The following is an 18,098-nucleotide window of genomic DNA, read 5'->3' as shown; positions in this document are numbered from 1 at the left end:
TGTACAATGCACAGTGACTTGGAGCTAAATGGTTATGAAACACATGACATTTGTGCACTTGTGGTGCCAGTTTTTAATGACTAAAGAATATGCATGTCTGTGTGAAGAATTATCAATGTAAGATTTCAGTCTACAGTGTGTAGATATTTTCAGAACATGCCGGAGTCTTTGTAATGGAATGAATTAATAAAAATTAATTGTATCCTTTGTACCTGAAATGTGATATATTTCTTTTGGAATTAATTACTGTACCTCTCTTCTTGTTGTTTCCAGTTCTTGAATGTGAAATATAAGAAAACTTACTCTTCTGGTATTTCATTAGTGGTATTACTAACTTCTTATTTGATCCCCGACGATGAGATTCTTGGGGAGGGAAGAATGAACATTTTCATTAAGCAAAACCAGGTGCAGCTGACAGTTGTTTAAGCCAATTTACTTTACAATAGGTTTGATTATCTATACCTCAGAAGTCTGTCTTGTGGTTACTATGGTAAAAGTTACATTTCATAATAGTATCTCCCAACTAGTTTTAATTTAGAAATTAGCGGCTTATTTCGGCTTGTCTTGTAGTCAAGTGCTAGAGCGAGATTTTGAAAATTACTCATTTTGGTCTTGCTTGATTGTAAGTGCAGGGTGGAAGTGGTACTTCAGAGAATGTTCAGTTTCTCAGCTTCATTAATATTTCACTGTTTAACTCTTTCCCACTATGTAGATAGGGTTTTATATCATGTTAGGGTAATGGAACTACTAAATGCTTTATAAATAAAATACTTGTTTTGGATTCCAAACCATATTCTGATGTGACTCTATATCAAAAGCATAAGAAATTTGGGAAACAAATTATAAGTGTAAAATGCCAAAAGTTGTTCAAGTCTTCCTGAAATAACTTTTCCCTTATTTGTCTTGTGTCATGCAGGCTTTCCTTCACCGAATGATCCAATGTGCTACAGCCAAAGTGGATAAAAATGTCACAGAAGAGACAGTTAAGGTTAGTCTCCTAATTACATATTTCTTCTGTTTTGTATCTGATGTTTTATTTATGTATGTTTTATTCTTTTGCAGATGTTGTTTTCAAATATTGAAGATATTCTTGCAGTTCACAAAAACTTCCTGTCTCTGGTGGAGGAATGCTTACAGCCAGAACCTAATGCACAACATGAAGTTGGAACCTGCTTTCTTCATTACGTATGCTATCTTTTGTTACAGTCTTATTTCACTTTTTTCCTTTATTAATTGTCTTTATTAATTACTGTCATAATGATGAATGTACATAGTCATGAGGACAAAATAGGCTTGATTGCGTAAGGTAGAGTACTTTGAGGTCATTTCTTGGTTACTGTCATTTCCAGAAAAAAGGCGGGGGGGAACAAAGAAAAAGCATAAAATGGGCAAACTTTTGTTGTTTCATCATTTTTATATTCACCAAGCTAAAAACTGAGCCCTGCAGCGTGGGTGAGGGTGGTGCCTATACATGAGGCATGTCTCTGGGGGAGGTTCTGATTGGACGCAAGAGGAATATTTTTCACAATGAGAACAATTATCCATTGTAATAATCTCCCCAGGGAAGTGGTGAATTCCCCAACACTGGACACTTTTAAGATTTGGCTGAATGGGGTGCTGGGCTGTCTTGTCTAGACCATGCTTCTGCCAAGAAAGATTGGACCAGATGATCCTTGAGGTCCCTTCCAACTTGGTATTCTATGATTGAAATTCCCAGGTGATGCTGCCAGACTGTTCATAATTCTGATTTAAGACTGGACCTCAAATAAATGTAGGAGGAAGAGCTGACCTTCCAAAATGAAGACTATATTAGCTATTCGGCTTTGAAAAGTGTTCATTCTGTGTTTTATTAATTAAAAAAAATCAAAATGGCAAGTGAATAACAATGTATTTCTTTGTTTCTGCAGAAAGAGAAATTCCGTATCTATGATGAATACTGCAGTAACCATGAGAAGGCACAGAAAGTTCTGCTTGACCTTAACAAAATAAGAACAGTGCGAACGTTTCTTTTGGTAAATAAACTTTGAACTGGTGTTCTAACTTAATATTTTTTGACTGGGCAGTGAATTGTTAGCACTGTCACCTCCACCATGTAACCACTACAAGCACACCTGCAAGCGGTTAGCAGGCAGTTTCAGCTGGGGGTGGTGTTTCCAGAGGAAGGGGTTGTGTACATCATATTTTCACTGCTGCACTTGGATCCGTGCGTAATACAGCATTAGGCAGTGTGCCTTAAACTTGCTGGCCAAGAGACAAGAGTGTAAATCCAGCTGTGCCTGTAGAAAGAGAAAATAATAGGATAAGATATATGGGGAGGGGTAGGGAAAGAAATTAGAGAAAGGGAGCTGAAGGACTTGTCAGAACTTCTGAAGAGAGGGTCCACACTCTGGTACTGTAGCCACATCTGTGCCAGACTGAAAAATGTTTTGTTGTGGATGATGGAGTAGCCATCCTGATCTTAGATGCTGACTTAATCTGAGGTCAAAAGAAACAGCTGCACAATTAGTCTTTCACTTTACAAGGCAAATAAGGAGGAGTTTAAAATGTTAAGTATGACAGTCCTCATGATTTTCCCACAGCAAAACTAGTTTCCATGTAAATACTGAGTTTCCTAATAGTTCACATTGGTTGTTAAAAGAAGGATTCAGTATGGAATGATTTTTGTGTTTTCCTTCATGGTGACCTGTGATAACAAGGTCAGCTTTGAAATGTGGGACCTACTATATTGTAGCTTAAATGCCTGAGAAGGTGCCTTCAGATATGATTTCAGATTTCAGAGTAGTCAGATCCAATTACTGCGTTTTAAGACTGGAGAGCAAATGACACTATCAGCAAAGCATCACAGATGTGCTTAAAAAACCCCATGATGCCAATGCTGGCAATATCACAAGTTTTATTTAATTTTATTAATTAATTTTAGCATGCAGGCTTTCACTACTGCTGTTGACAGAGTTCTTGGTGAAGTTGTCCTACTGCAGCTCACTAAATTTTTGAAAGATGCTGGGTCTGACTCCCTTCCTAGCTGCATTTACTTACAGCCATTTAACGAGCAGTATGGGAATTGCCGTATTGTAGGAGGTACCGAGTGACATGAAGCTCCATCTGCCTTTTTGCCAAGAGTCTCTTATTCGGCAGTGTTCCATTCATTGTTAAAAACAGCTTGAAAGTTGTCCTATTTTTCCTCAGCAGTTGACACAGTATCCCTCACCTTGCCTCAGACTTGGGGAGCTGCACACACATATGGTTCTTGTATTGGAAGCAGCATGGCTGGACTCGGGAATAAAGGGTGAATGCTGACTACAGAAACAAAAAGCAAAATATTCCAGTGAAAGACTGCAAAGAGCTGGTTTTGTGAGAAAGGAAGCCAAGTGTGCAGTTGTGTGTGGCAGTTCACGATGTGTCAGTGTCATGTACTCCTGGGTGCACGGACGGGGCTTCCACATCTGCTTTGGGTTCCTCATAGAATCAGAGCATGTCTGTAGAGTAAGTGGCAGTAGTCTAACCTAGAGACTAGGAGGTGTGACTGTTTGATTTGAAAGTACAATTGAAGCCTTCTAGCTAGACAGAACAGTTCAGGTCATTAGATATGTAATTAGCTATGAATAATCAGGAGCTGAAACCAAACTTTTGAGCCTTTAAATATAGAGACAGCCATTATATAAATCTGTAGTCTGCACTGCTGTTATCTTGCTCGGACTTTATCAGTAAAACTTTTTTGTTGGAAGGTTAAGTGAGATCCTTTAGGATAAAGGATCCTTTAGGATAAGACAAAAGCTGGTTAACCATGAGTACAAAGCAGAGACTTATGGGTGGGTGTAGAGATCTCCCTAGCAGTGCTGGTTATGGGTTATGTGCATTGTGAGTTATGTGCGGAGCGGCCACCCAGTTGTGTAGCCTCTGTTCCATCAACAATGTGTCTGCATCCAGATTTGTGGCCTGCGTCAGCATACCATCTGGCTGTGTTAAACTACTTTTGTTTAGTGTTCTCAGTTTAGACATCTTGCTCTTTGAAGCTGTAGATTATCTCATACCATTGCATCACAACTCCTTCTGATCTCTCCATAAAATAATTTCCATCATTACTTTAGGTCTTTATGTACTTACGCTGTAATTCTGGCAATTTCAAATATTTGCTGTGATGTCCCTTGCATACTTCGTTATCTCATACAGCCCCTATTCCTTTCTCTCTCTCTCTCTTAGCTGCTTTTTCATGGATGCTTCCACCCAATATCTCATGTATTCTCTGCTTCCATAGTTGGATGTCTTGACAAACCTCACATACTCTTTAGCCCACGACTAAGGATATTTTATTCATTGCACATCGTGTTTAAATATAGAAGCATGTGAACAGAAGACTTTTGCATATGTGTGTGTTAGGATGGCCATATTCAAACTTTTCAAAGCATCTTTGATACTACTTACTGTCGTGAACACACCTTTTGAAACCAACAGCACCTATAGTGGTGACCCTGAACTAATTTTGGTTTTGTTTGCTGAAGTGTGAAAGCATATTTTTAGCATTTTATTTACTGTATTTTATTTTTAAACTTTAAAAAGAGACCACTCTCAATCAGACTGGATGAAGAGGATACCTAGGGGAGATGCCTGCATAACATCATGGCAGCTTCCTATCTTCCTTGTCTTGTATGATGGTCAATGTACCTGCCTATGCATGTGTTCAAGCCTGTTCCTTTGACCTCCCTCATCACATATTTAACATATACATATATAATTTATATATAGCTTAGCCACTATTGCTGTTTGCATATGCCCTTGTCTTTATTTCTGATAATTTTCTTAGGATTTTTAAATAATTTCTGAAACTGTTCACACTCTAGAATTGCATGCTCCTTGGAGGACGCAAGAACACAGATGTACCATTGGAGGGATATCTGGTAACGCCGATACAGAGAATATGCAAGTATCCCCTTCTTTTAAAGGTACTTACAAGATTTTTATCTAGGACTTTATACTTCTGTATAAAAGTGGTTGCTAAGCATATTTCCAAACCGCAGGAACAATCTCTCTACACAGTGAATAATCTCTTTATTAGATATTGGACCCAGACCTGCTCTCATTAAAGCCAGTGGCAACTCTTCTGACATCAGTATTAAAAGGACTGAGGAGTTTGGCTGGGTCAAGATGATTAGCTCCCTTCGGCATCTGTCTTAAGGTTGCCTCTCCATTGTTGAATGGAAATGAGCCATTTCAGGGAGTTTAATGAGACTGATTTCAGCTGGGTTTGACCATGTCCTTGCTTAAAATGCTTGGGATGGCAGAGTTTGTTAGTGACATACTTTGATGATTCTAATTTGTCATCACCAAACTGTAAATGAAAAATATCTATGAAAATGGTTTGTAAAAAAACCTGTACAGTAAGATGCTGTAGGTGGTTCTATGCATGTTTATATGTTTATTTTTATCTTACTGTTACAACTGAAAACTTACTTAATGAAAAATGTTAAATGTGCTGATAAACATTAGATAGTCAAACCTCTGAGTTACTGAAATTTTTTGCATGTTAGGAAATAAAAGAATTCAATTATCAGGAAAGTAAATACTTAAAATTAGTTTATGCTTAACAAAATAAGGTTTAGTATTGTTTATTGTTTGAAACTATGAGAGAAAAGCCAGAGCAGATTTTGTTCTAGAAGCTACTTGAAAGCTGATTATTGGGCAGTATTTTTCACAATGCATGTGTGAGTGAGATCTGAAGCATTGCCAATTTTGAGGCGTATGCATTTCATTGCACTGACATAAAAACCTAAAAGTGAACATGTTAAAATAAAGGTTTTTAAAACAAGTTAAATAATATAATAATTGTAATGAGGTTTGAGTCATCCCAGATATCTGTGGTTTTACAATTCCCTTGGCCTATTTTAAAATTATTTTTGTCTTCTATTTTTTGAGTGAAGGATCTGCAGACAAAACAAGGGAAAATGACTAATGAATTATTTCAGGGATACATTGAAATTAATTTATTTATGTTAAATTTAAATACAGGATGTGGTGGCAGCAGGGTTAGGTCTCCAGGACGAATGTACCCACGCCTCAGTCAGGGTGTGCACCGAAGGCTGTCCATAGTCGGTCCAGCTGTAAATGAGTAGTTGGTAGTTTGGGATGGGAAATCTTAAATGAATACTGGCAACTCCACTTTTGTTTTTTAGTATGGGTGCCATTACCAGTAAGCATCTGAAATGAGTGAGTCACCGAAGCTATTGTTCAGTGCTCTGGTGTATTGCACTAGATTAAACAATAGTGTGGAGCTAAAAGAACATGGGTTTTGCCCTGAGTTGCCATAAAGGCAGGTGTTAATTTTGATGTCAGTAAACTAACATTTTTAAGCAGAATTGTTATCCTTGCTGTTGAACAGTTCCATCCTGTGGAATATAAAAACCAAAACAACCCAACCCAAAAACCAAAGATCACCATGAAGAAACATTGTTGGGGGGACAAAGTAGCTGAAATGCAAACTTTTCCCTAAGTAGTGATTATTTTTATTGTTAGTAATTTATTGTGGTTTGGTGTCCTAGTAGGACACAATGCTGGAGGGTTTATTACTTTTCCACCTAGTAAAAGACAAGTCTGACTACTTTTTGATTTTGTAGCCTAGTCAGTTTAAGCCTCCTGTAATACACATTTAGAGATCAAAGACAAGCTGCTTTTTTCCTTATTTTTTTAAATGTTTAAATAGGAGCTACTGAAGCGGACTCCGAGGAAGCACAGTGACTATGCGGCACTAATGGAAGCCCTCCAGGCCATGAAAGCTGTCTGTTCCAACATAAATGAAGCCAAGAGACAAATGGAAAAATTAGAGTTTTTGGAAGAATGGCAGTCTCATGTTGAAGGATGGGAGGTACTGTCATAAGATTTGTTGCTTTCTTTATTGAGGAGGGAGTAACAGTTTTCAACAAGCATGTATTGCACTGTTTTTGTGATCCTGCGATACTGTCAACTCCTCAATTCTGTAAAATCACAGGTTTTATTTGGGATCTACTCTGTAAATTAAGCATTGTCCATGACTAAGCACTGCTGCATAAAATAGCAGACTTCCAGGACAGAAGGCAATTTACATCAGTGTGTATGTGTGTACATCTATAAATCCTAATTTAACTGGTGCTCTGATTTTAGTGCTGTCAATGCCTGCCTAACATCATTTCGTCTGGTTGAAAAAAAATTTGGTAATTATTATTGTTTAAGCACTGAGTCCATTATTTTTTGTCAGCAAATTGAAGAGCTTTAATGCTTTAGTTTTGTGTAGAAATTATAGGTCTGTTCCCGAGTTAGAGTTTTCAATGGTAACCATAAGCGCCACCATTTCTCCTAGATAACAACAAGATCAAGTAGTTGTAGCACCAAAATTTTCCTTTTGTATTATTTTGAGCACTATAATTATTTTATACGGAAAGATAGATGTAGATACAGGTGTATGTTTAAGTTGCCTTGGGTGTTTTGTATTGAAATGTCTGAGCTGCCTGCACTGAGGTGGAAGGGAAACACAAGTGAAGTCCCAATAAAAGAAATATAAAGCAAGTAATGTAAACTTTTAAAAAAATAAATGAGTTTTATTTTTTTACAGAGGTTCTTAAGACATGAATTTCAATATGGAAGTAGTTCTTTGGTTTTTGGTATACTATACTCAGATGTGCTACTTCTCTTCCTGAGAGAGCTGCTTAAGAAATAGAGGAAGAGATTTTATCCCTTTAAAGCTTTGTGGAAGGCCTGCTGGCTGGAAAAGGTAGCAAGAACATGTATTTTTTGCACGTTAGTCTGATAGACTGAGACCTGATCTTTCAGCTATGTAGTGGGAAATGGCCTTTGTACAGTGCAGAGAAAACGTCAGGGACACTGATGGGACACAAAATCAGAGAAAGCTTTGAGATAGACCTGCCTGAACTTTAACTGACAGAGTTCCCCAAGAAGTCTGACAAATGAAAACTAGAATATTGACTAGAATAGTCAATTTTAGAGGAGATAATTCATAGTAATAGATAAAACAGCAGAAACAAACCCCTCAGTTTCTATACAGCTCCGTTCCCTCCCTATATCTCATGCTGTTACCATACCTGCTGTTTCTTGAACTTGCTGTGCCTAAGGCTGCGCTCTGCTTCTGCAGCAGTGGATTCAGTCTCCCCCTGCCTTCCAGAAGAATTCAGCAGAACCAGCCACTATCTGAAAGGAGTATAAAAATTAACACTCAACAAAGAACGCCCTAAATATTGCCCATGACACGGCAAAGGTATTTCCTGTGTGCTCCATGTGAAATCTCCTGATCTGTGGACTTACACAAACCTTTGGTTTGTTCTTAATTGAGTAGTGTGGGAAGATTTGATTCGTTGGAAACGTGGATTAAGCAACTAGTTTGACTTTAATCAAAATTCTTTGTGTTTCTTCAGTGCATTGTGGGATTTGAAATGTATCACTTAAGGTATTTTTCCTTTTCCTGTGTAGCAGCATTTTCAAGAACTGCTCTTCCATTTCTGTAATTGGGGTAGGTATAATTTAGAGCAGAGAAATCCTCTTCTGCCAGCATTCAGGGCACTATAGTCTTTTGGTACAGGACTGTTACTGTAACACATTCCACAAAAATTCACTGCGCCTCAAGAGAAGGAATTTTAGCGAGCACAAAGCTATATATAATTGCTGGTCGGTATTCAGACAAACCTTTCTATACTTCATTGTAATCCTCAATCTTAAATAACTTTAAAAAAAGCTGTTAAAGACAAGTGACAAAGAGCATGCACTCATACCATGATATTGTTTGCAGGCTTTTAAAACAGAAAAGACTACTTAGATAAAGTAAACCTCTAAATGTTGTAACAGAGAGGAGATCTAGTTTACCTAATGCTTTCCAAAAGAAGCAGATATCTTAACAGCTGCTTGTTTAGAGTAGGTGAAAATAAGTTTCTTTTTGTGATTAGCTTGAACACACTGTCATCAGCAATAACTTAGAAAGATTAGTGTATGTGAACATTAAAATGCATTAGACATGTTTGTGCAATAACTTCATGATAGAAGCAATAGCAAGTTAAGTGGTTACATTGCTGAATATTTTATGGCAAGGAAATTTGTTAAATAGTCCTTATTGCCTATCACCAATTTTATTCCTTCTATTATTTCCACTTTTCAGTTGTCTTCTACTGCATTAAAGTGATCAAAATTCTTCTACTTGCTTTCAGTTCCTGAGTTTTATACATATTTGTCAAATGCATCTTAATGAACACACTCAAGCACAAAGTTACAGTATTATTAACTCAATGCATTATTAGTCATGTAAGTTGGTTAATAACCGACTGTTTGCAAACTTCTAAGCCTGAAAAGGGAATCCACTTTCCTACATTTAGTTTCTTCTGAATCCTTAATAAAACATACAGTAGTAAATATGTTTGCTGTTGAAAATATATTAACAAGCACAGGTAACAATAAGGAAGGGTAACAATATGGACAGAAGCATGCAAAACATAGACTTCTTGTCCCTGTGGTCAGAATGTATTCTGTGAACCGTAACATAGTGATTTACTTCCAACTTTGGGTTTTTTTCTCCCCCCCCCCCCCCCCCCCCCCTTCAATTTTAGGATTTCACTTGTGTTTGAACTCTGAAATAGTGCCATTGTCTTAAAACAGTATGTTTTCAGTAGAGTTATGTAGTGTTTATTGTAGTTTAGCTGATCAGATTTGATGTTATCATATGGCACCACAGGGTGCCCAATATGGCAAAATTGCCCTGATCTTAGTATGCACATCCTTTTCAAACATAATATCCAGTTAGTCCGTGAAATGGTAAGAATGCTAGAGTATGTATAAGAGCTAACAGTATTTTGAACGATTCACAACAACAACAACAATCTCTGAATGCAATGTATGAAAGTGGATTTAATTAAATAAACATCTGGTTTTCTGCATTGCCTAAAAATAAAGAGGCAAACTTGTTGGAGATTTCCTTCCAGAAGGAAATGCTTAGCACATTGCTTGGCCCCAACTAGAAGGAAAAGGAAAAAAATAAAGACTATTTTTAGAATCTGATCAAAGCATGACTTGAATTCCTATACTTAAGTGTCATAAAATGAAGCTTGTGTTTATTATGATAAAAATACAGATTCATGGAAAAATGGAACATCTGTTTCAAGAAAGAAAATTTTGAGTATAATGACTTTCTCGCTTAATTTCCTAAGTGATTAAATTTACTGGCCTGAATTCAGAACTTGTGTAGGTGGCTGCCTCAGCTGGAGAATGGCTCGGCAGCTGAAGGAGTCTGTCAGTAATATTTGCGTGGATGTTTCTGTGAGAAAAGAAAAAATAAAATTGTTGCATTTGTTGTAAGCTGGAAACGGAACAACAGTCTGAGTCACAAGCCGACTCAGTAACAATAGCATGGGCTATTCTGTTCCTTTCCATTCCGCCATATCATCAAGTAGTATTTTAATAGAGATTTATGTTTTAATCTCCAGAATTTTTAGCCATTACCCCTATTTTATTTCTGTTTCCTATGCCCATGTGTAAGTTCTGAAGAGTAAGTTAATATCTGTAATTTCTGACCTTTATCACTGTTAATGTGCTGGCTACTGAATCGGTATGGTCAGACCTCCATGTTTGACTGAAATTTGCCCAGAATATGTAGATGAGTAGCTTTTGTAACAAGTAAAATCAACAAATGCTGCTTTTCGTGTCAAGGTAATAAAGGTAATTTTTTTAATGTCAAAGGTGGGTATTTAATGACTTAAGGATGAGGGGAATGTTGTTTTGAATTTGTTGCGTAGAGTCTCTCTCCTTCCAGTGCATTTTAAATGCATTTATTTTGTGATATGGTCATAGTAGGCCACATTTCAGACCTCTTGCCTGAGCTATTGCCTTAGTGGAAGACAGGTGACTGACTGGCAGCCCAGGGTTGTTAGGAGCCAGTTTTATCTAAATAGCCTGCAAGCTCTGAGATCTTAATGGGCTTTTTATTTCCACACCAGCTATCCTAAAAAACACAGAGTGCTTGGCCCTGATGCTACCCACAGGATAGGACTGCTCTACAGTTAGATGTTTGGAGTCTTCAGTGACTCAGTGGGACAGAGGAAGGAAAAACTAGTCTAGATTCACAGTATAAGCCTGCTTTGCAGGTCAGTTTTTTCCAACTGAATCCTTTATATGTTTTGTTGGAAGATGATTAAAACAGGTTTATTTCTACAATACATGGCATTTTCAAATTGACATATTACAAAAATGTTAGTTTCACTGAAAATATTGCATCAGCTCTAATTTCAGGTGCTTTAAATGTAGAGAAACATGAATTGTAGCATAGAAGTAGTGATTTTACATTTAGGTTGAGCAACTATATGATCTTCGCTTGCAAGCACTGAATATAAATGTACGTTTTCAAGCAAACTTTGAAATAGCAAATTATTTTTCAGGTTCAAATCACTCATATTTGAGGTTTCCCTCAATTCAAACATTTAACAAAAACATTTTTCTATTAGAAGGTTTTGGTAATACTTGTTCCAAAAGTATTGCTTGTAGGTAGCGTAGTTCAGTTCTAGCAGTACAGTAGATAGCTTCACTGCTTCTGAGAGAAGGATGACCTCTCATCCATTACTGCAGCCTTGAATCTTCCCCCATGAGAGGGACAGCTCAGAGTTGAATAAATGAATTATTCTACTGGGCTGGATATCAACTGTAGCTTGGCATTCTTGATGTAATCCCATGTGGAGGTTCAAGGTGTAGCTACATCCTTCATGAAAATGTTGTTATAGTTGCCCAGAGAAGTTGTGGATGCCCCCTCCCTGGAAGCGTTCAAGGCCAGGTTGGATGGGGCTTTGGGCAACCTGGTCTGGTGGAGGGTGTCCCTGCCCATGGCAGGGGGGTTGGAACAAGATGATCTTTAAGGTCCTTTCCAACCCAAATGCTATGATTGTCAGTCCTCCTTTGAATTGCATGGTGGATATAGCAGTGCTTGTGTACTCTCTGCTTTATCCTTCTCTGGGCATGGTTTTCATCCCTATGGGATGCAGTGGAGAGGAGTGCTCACCCCAGGTGTAGAGACAGCAGTACTTTCACATAATATGCCTTCCTCTTTTGTCCTTTTCAGCTCCATGATGTTCCATTTCTAGGAACAGGCTGACCCTAACTGTTACAAAGGCAAGGGGGCGGTGGGGGATTTTTCTGCACTGGCAGGGTTATGTAGGACAACCAGATGTGACTTCTGATCCTGTTATCTTATTTCCTTGGACTTCAGCAAATAAAACAGCAATAACAAAATCCACTGACCTGCGGCCACACCAGCATGGGTTGTGATCTTGTCAAAAGTTATCCGATAAGTGAAGTTAACACCGTTCCATATTTGGACAGGAGGTCTCAAAGGGAAAAAAATAGCTCTCTAGAAGGTTTTTTTCATCATCTAGCAGTTTATATTAGAAAAGGAGAAAAATGAAGAGGAAAACAATAGCAAAGGGTAGTAATGTGATACAGATAATACTGACTGTCATATTGCAATGTTGAACTTGAATCATGATTGAGGCAAATCCTGATAATTCAGGTAGCCTGAATTGTATACATTTAAAATGCATATAAAGTATGGTATTTTATGACATGATGCTGGCACAGTAGCAGATCTTGCTAGGCCTGCTGGGAAAAGGTTGTATTTTTCTACAGTGAAAATGAGATTTTTCAATAAAAAGAGACAAAATGTTTTCATAAAACCCTTTCTATGAAAAAACCCCACTCTTTTGTAGGAAGCTGAAACTGCTGAAACAATTTTGAAGCCTTAAGCTGGAATTATTTTGGTTTCCCTACAAAAAATAACAATTTTCCAGCAAAGCTGAAGTTTTCTGAAAAAACAAACCAAAAACCTTTAAAAATATCCAGACTTTTAAAATGCAAATTATTCATAAGTACTGTTCCAGCAAATTTTAAAAGCAGCATAAGGTATTGGTTACTCTTCTTAATACACAAAAGTGATGAAATAGAATAGAAAGAAATTACATGCTTTTTGTAGTTGTGGATAGCAAACATTAAGTGCAGCCCTAATTTATGCTTTATATTACAGAGTGTGCTTTTAAGGTGTTTCAGTGTTTGGTTTCAAGTGAAACTGTAAAATTAGTATGCCGGCTTCTGGTACTTATTCTGTCTTTGGACGGGAAGTATGGTCTGGTGGCTATAGATGACATTCATTTTTGGCTCATTTGATCCTAAATGGAAACAAGAGTGGTTAGTTAATACTGATACTGAGGCGGCTTTATTTAGAGACCTGAGCTGTGTTCCAGTGTGATGGTTGTGCAATCTCTCTTATCATCTCTGTAAACAGACTGTGTTCTCCTTAGCATCTGAGCTATTGCTCAATATTCAGTGCTGTGACGTACAAAGGATGAACGGCAAGATGAGAGCAGAACCCATGATTGCTTCTTGGCTCTTAATTGAATGCATTTTTCTTTGGGCTACTGCGGTTAGATCAAGAAGAGGAAGTAACTGCAGCTACCGCAGGCATAAGTCATTCAGAAGATGTGTAGATGAAAGTCCTGGCTTTTGCAGGTTTTCCAAGCTGACTGTTGACTGCCTCAAGTGAGGAAACTCCTTGAGCCGTGGGTGTATGCTCAGTGCAGCCAGCACGCATTATTATCCATAGGATTGCATGCTGGATGCTTATAGCACATGGACAGGAGCTCTGTCCCACAGGAGCATGGATTTTCAGAATAGCAAAACACCTCTGAGTTCAAGGCAGGCTTCCTTAAGAGGTAAATTTCTTTTTGTAAGGTGTAGAAACGCCATGACTTTTTCACAGAAATATTTTGGGGAAAATGTTATCCTTTGTTAAAGTTGCTTCTTTTTCATTAACCTTTATGAAAATGCCTGCCTTCTTTTCACATGAAAGAATGATCTACCTTGAAGCAAAAATGAGGCATGGGAAATTTCATCCCAGCCATTTACAGCTTGGCAAAATTCTGATGTCTTCAGAGTATGTAAGGAGGAAGTATACTAGAAAGTCTTAGTTGTACGTGCCGCTATTAGCTTTGCCTGAGTTTTAAATCTTGCTGATTTTTTATTTTGATTTTGTGTTTAGGTTAATTTAGTGTAGAAGTATATACCCTTAATGTTCAGGTTCCTGGCTGCTTCAGCTTCCAAGTTCATCTTGGCATAGATTATGTCTTGTAAAGCCCCATTTTCAGACATTTCAGACAATTCCCAAGTTACTGAGGATAAGAGTTATTGTATAAAGTTAGCCTGATTTTTTGGGAGAGATCTCATGCATAGATGTAATATAATGTGGAAATTTTAGCAATTAAACTTTATCCATTCAAAAAAGCCACAAACCTTTGCCCTCCCCCCCTCCCCCAGTTAGTGGCAATACTAAATAAATGCAAAGCTGGTCTTAAGCATCGTTAGAAATTATTAATTAATTACGATGTAATAAATGAAAGTTAGTTTGATCCTTGGTGTTTTCAGAGAATCATTGTGGTTGTGAGTTTGTGTAAGAAACTTTTCCTTAATTGTTGAAGAGTCCTTCAGTTCTCACAGAATAAAAATTAATCTCTTTCCAATTGATTTTAGGGGTCAAACATCACAGATACATGCACAGAAATGCTGCGAAGTGGACTACTACTGAAAATTTCAGCAGGAAATATCCAAGAGAGGATATTTTTTCTTTTTGATAACCTTTTGGTCTACTGCAAAAAAAAGCACAGGTAAATGATTAATTTATACTTTCAAAAATAATGTATTTTTCTCACAGTAGAGCTAATCCCCTGTATGCTGTTTCATAAGAATATTTGAACACCACCACCAAAGCATTTCCTGCAGGTAATTGCAATATGAAAGTCAGCATTTTTAAAGCAGACCTATCATCCAAAGGGAATTCATCTAAACATTGGGAAAATTTTACAAAAATGCGGAATCCAAATGGTGAAGTGCGGGGAGAAAGAATCTGTTTTGTCAGTCTTCTACAACAGGTTGTATGTGATGGTCTCACTCTCTTCTAGGAAGGGTAAACAGACTGGATTTTTACTTCAAGCAAGTTAGTATTGTAGCTTATGCTATAAAATAAGTCTCTACAGATTGAAGAGTTTCAAGCCTTGTATTTCTAATCAGGGAACACAGCCAGAAAGCTTCTGCTTGCTGCATTGCAAAGAGCAATTCCTTAGTTCAGCAACAAGCTTCTGCAGTTAATGTTTGGTGCTATTTTGCTTCTGAGAAAGAAGAGTTCTACGTACAGGCATCCCTCTTGAAACTACTTAAGTTTGTCTCTTTGATCCAGAAACTATTTTTGAGTAGCTGCTGAATACATATTACCAGATAGATCCTTGATAGATTCATAGATACATGACAGACCTTGAGCATGCTTGCTAATAGCACTGACGAATACCATTATCTTTGCCTCTGCCTCTGCACACTTGTGGATGGTGTCAGAGGAAACTCCACCGTCAACCTCAGTGTCCAGTCAAGGAAACTGTCTACAGCTGCTGAAACTGTTGCCTCATAAATCCAAGTTCTACTTTCGTCACCACAGCTGTGTCTGTCAGATCAGTGTGAGTGCTGTAAGATTTTCAAGGGTAGTTCCAGATTTGATAGCCAACTTTCATCCCGTTTTTCCAACTATCTTTTACCAGTGCCTGGATTGTCTGTAGCATCCAGGTGAAAGATGTCTTTCTCTGCACCTGTTATACCCATTTGTTTTGAGGAGTGCTCTGGCTTGGCAGCGGTCATGTACCTGTTAAAGGATGGATCCTCGCCCAGCTGCTTTTGAAGGTTGTACATGAGAGGATGGACAAATGCAATGTAAATAGCAAAATGTATGCTTGGTGCATCCAGGTGAAGGTAGTTGGCCATGCAGTCCAACATGTGGGAGCACCCAGAACCATCAACTGTAGGATGGAAAGGCTGATCGGGCAGCCTGATGTCATGATTTCCTCCTCCCCCATTGCTTTAGCTGTGTCTGGGGAATAGTGAGTGCTCTTCATCCTCTTTTTGCTACCCATTCTTGGTGGGGATGGATGAGAGGGAAGGAGATCAAAGGGTTGGATAATAGAGACCAGAACTAATATATATGTGTACCATAATATCTATGTGTTGTGTAGTATAGTTATAACCTTAGATGTATATATGCAACTACAATCAGCAAAGTAAATGGAAATTTATGCATATAAATGCATGAATCTGAGACCAATTTTTAATTGAGGCTTTAAAATCTTATTAGCAACCCTTGTTGTCTGCTGTTTTATATAGTTTATGAATGATATTTTTCACATCAGTGTTTGCATAGGATTCATCGTTGAAGAGTATTACTTTAAATATTTTAAAATTCTTTTGCCAAATAAGTTTATACTCATATTTATTTTGTCATACATAAGAACAAGTTGCTAGAGGATGAATATCCCTTTTCTCTCCTCCTGTGCTAATTATAGGGAAGTGATTGTCCCCTTGTACTCGGTACTGGTGAGGCCACACCTTGAGTGCTGTGTTCAGGTTTGGGCCCCTCACTATCAGAAAGGCATTGAGGTGCTGGAGTGTGTCCAGAGAAGGGCAACAAAGCTGGTGAAGGATCTAGAAAACAAATTTCATGATAAGCGGCTGAGGGAACTGGGGTTGTTTAGTTTGGAGAATAGGAGGCTGAGAGAAGACCTTATCACTCTCTACAAGTCCCTGAAAGGAGGTTGTAGCCAGGTGGCTGTTGGTCTCTTCTCCCAATTAATGAGTGATAGGATGAGAGGAAATGGCCTCAATTGCACCAGGGGAGGTTTTAGATTGGGTATTAGGAAAATTTTTTTCACCAAAAGGGCTGTCAAGCATTGGAACAGGCTGCCCAGAGAAGTGGTTGAGTCACCATCCCTGGAGGTATTTTAAAAGACGTGTAGATGTGGTGCTTAGGGACATGGTTTAGTGGTGGACTTGTCAGTGCTAGGTTAATGGTTGGAGTTGATGATCTTAAGGGTCTTTTCCACCCTAAATAGTTCTATGATAGACTGGTGGTTAGATTCACTGTAGCACCTGTAGAGCGTCTTGCTGAACCAATATGTGTGGATGGTTAGACTCATCAGTGTGTGGTATAGAAAGTGGTAGTAGTGGAAAGTAGCCATGGACCCTACTGATGAAGAATGCCTTATAAGAACCTCTCTGTATTGTAAAGATGCTGAGCGTGTTCTGCAAGAACCTTATTCAGACTGGACTGGAAATGCTGTTTTTTCCAGTGGGTTCCTGCTGAAGAAGCTGCAGGCTAACCCTGAGGAAAGTTTAAAAATCTTCTCCAGTGAATATTGTTTCCTCCTATATATTACTCTGTTAACAGGGAAGCATTTACATGTGAGAAGATAGGTAGTTTGTACTCACCTAGCTATAGTAATCAGGCCTTTGTTTTTAAGTTTCAACTCTTGCTTAGGTTGCAGAACTTCTGGAACAGATGAGTATGAACCATTTAAGAACCTTGTGATTATATCTAGTGTTGAATATTGAATATATTTCAAGGATATCCTTCTGCAACTGCTCAGTTTCATTTTTATGTAGACTGGGTAAATATAAACTCACTCTTTTCAAAATTTCTAATTTTTGCTGTATTTTGTTGTCTGGCAATTGCAATTATATTTCTGATTACAAAGTATCTTTTCACTTGTTCACCAATAAATTACATATTTTTGTAGCCATATTCTAGCTAAAATGCACTATTGGATGAAAATCTCAAAACACATGAAAGGTCTATGATTTCTTTAGTTTTGAGCAATCATGTCCTACGTATCATTGGCTGGTACCATGGTGACGTCTCTGCAGACATAAGAGTAACTCAATTTAGAACATCGTTTCAGAGTTGATGGTGGGAAGTGGATTATATGCCAGCAAGATACTTCAGGTATTGACTGGAAAGTACGTAAAGAGAATGTTGCTCTCAGGAGGTTTATAATTCGGAAATTTTACAAAAATTGTCCTATTTTTATGCTATGATATATTTTATGTAATTTTTAAACATTCTTTTGCTGCGGAATTGTACAAAAGTGGATTGCTAAATATGGGTTCATAAGTATATATTTTTTGGTTTTGTTTTTTTTTTTTAAATATACTATTCAGTTTTTGAATAAGAAACTTACAGTATAGTAGAGTTACTTGCCAGACAGTAATGATTGAGAGGCAGGTCATTT

General features: G+C 37.8%; 1 protein-coding gene and 1 pseudogene across 2 annotated transcripts in view; one reads left to right on the top strand and one right to left on the bottom strand.

Moving 5' to 3' along the window:
- The window catches only part of PREX2 (phosphatidylinositol-3,4,5-trisphosphate dependent Rac exchange factor 2), a 188,498-nt gene that overhangs the window by 53,055 nt on the left and 117,345 nt on the right, over positions 1–18,098 (top strand). For both annotated transcript variants that reach the window (XM_075743930.1, XM_075743931.1), the window contains 6 exons: positions 917–988; positions 1,063–1,185; positions 1,908–2,012; positions 4,839–4,940; positions 6,695–6,856; positions 14,527–14,660. In XM_075743930.1, coding sequence (XP_075600045.1) covers positions 917–988; positions 1,063–1,185; positions 1,908–2,012; positions 4,839–4,940; positions 6,695–6,856; positions 14,527–14,660 — 698 coding nt within the window. The remainder of the gene's footprint in view (positions 1–916; positions 989–1,062; positions 1,186–1,907; positions 2,013–4,838; positions 4,941–6,694; positions 6,857–14,526; positions 14,661–18,098) is intronic.
- Positions 15,233–15,813, bottom strand: LOC142600814 (ribulose-phosphate 3-epimerase-like; annotated as a pseudogene).

Source organism: Balearica regulorum, chromosome 2 (genome assembly GCF_011004875.1).
Source record: "Balearica regulorum gibbericeps isolate bBalReg1 chromosome 2, bBalReg1.pri, whole genome shotgun sequence".
In the NCBI taxonomy this organism is placed as follows: Eukaryota; Metazoa; Chordata; class Aves; order Gruiformes; family Gruidae; genus Balearica; species Balearica regulorum.
The sequence above is the reverse complement of the archived record's forward strand: the minus strand, read 5'-3'. Positions and strand labels throughout refer to the sequence as shown.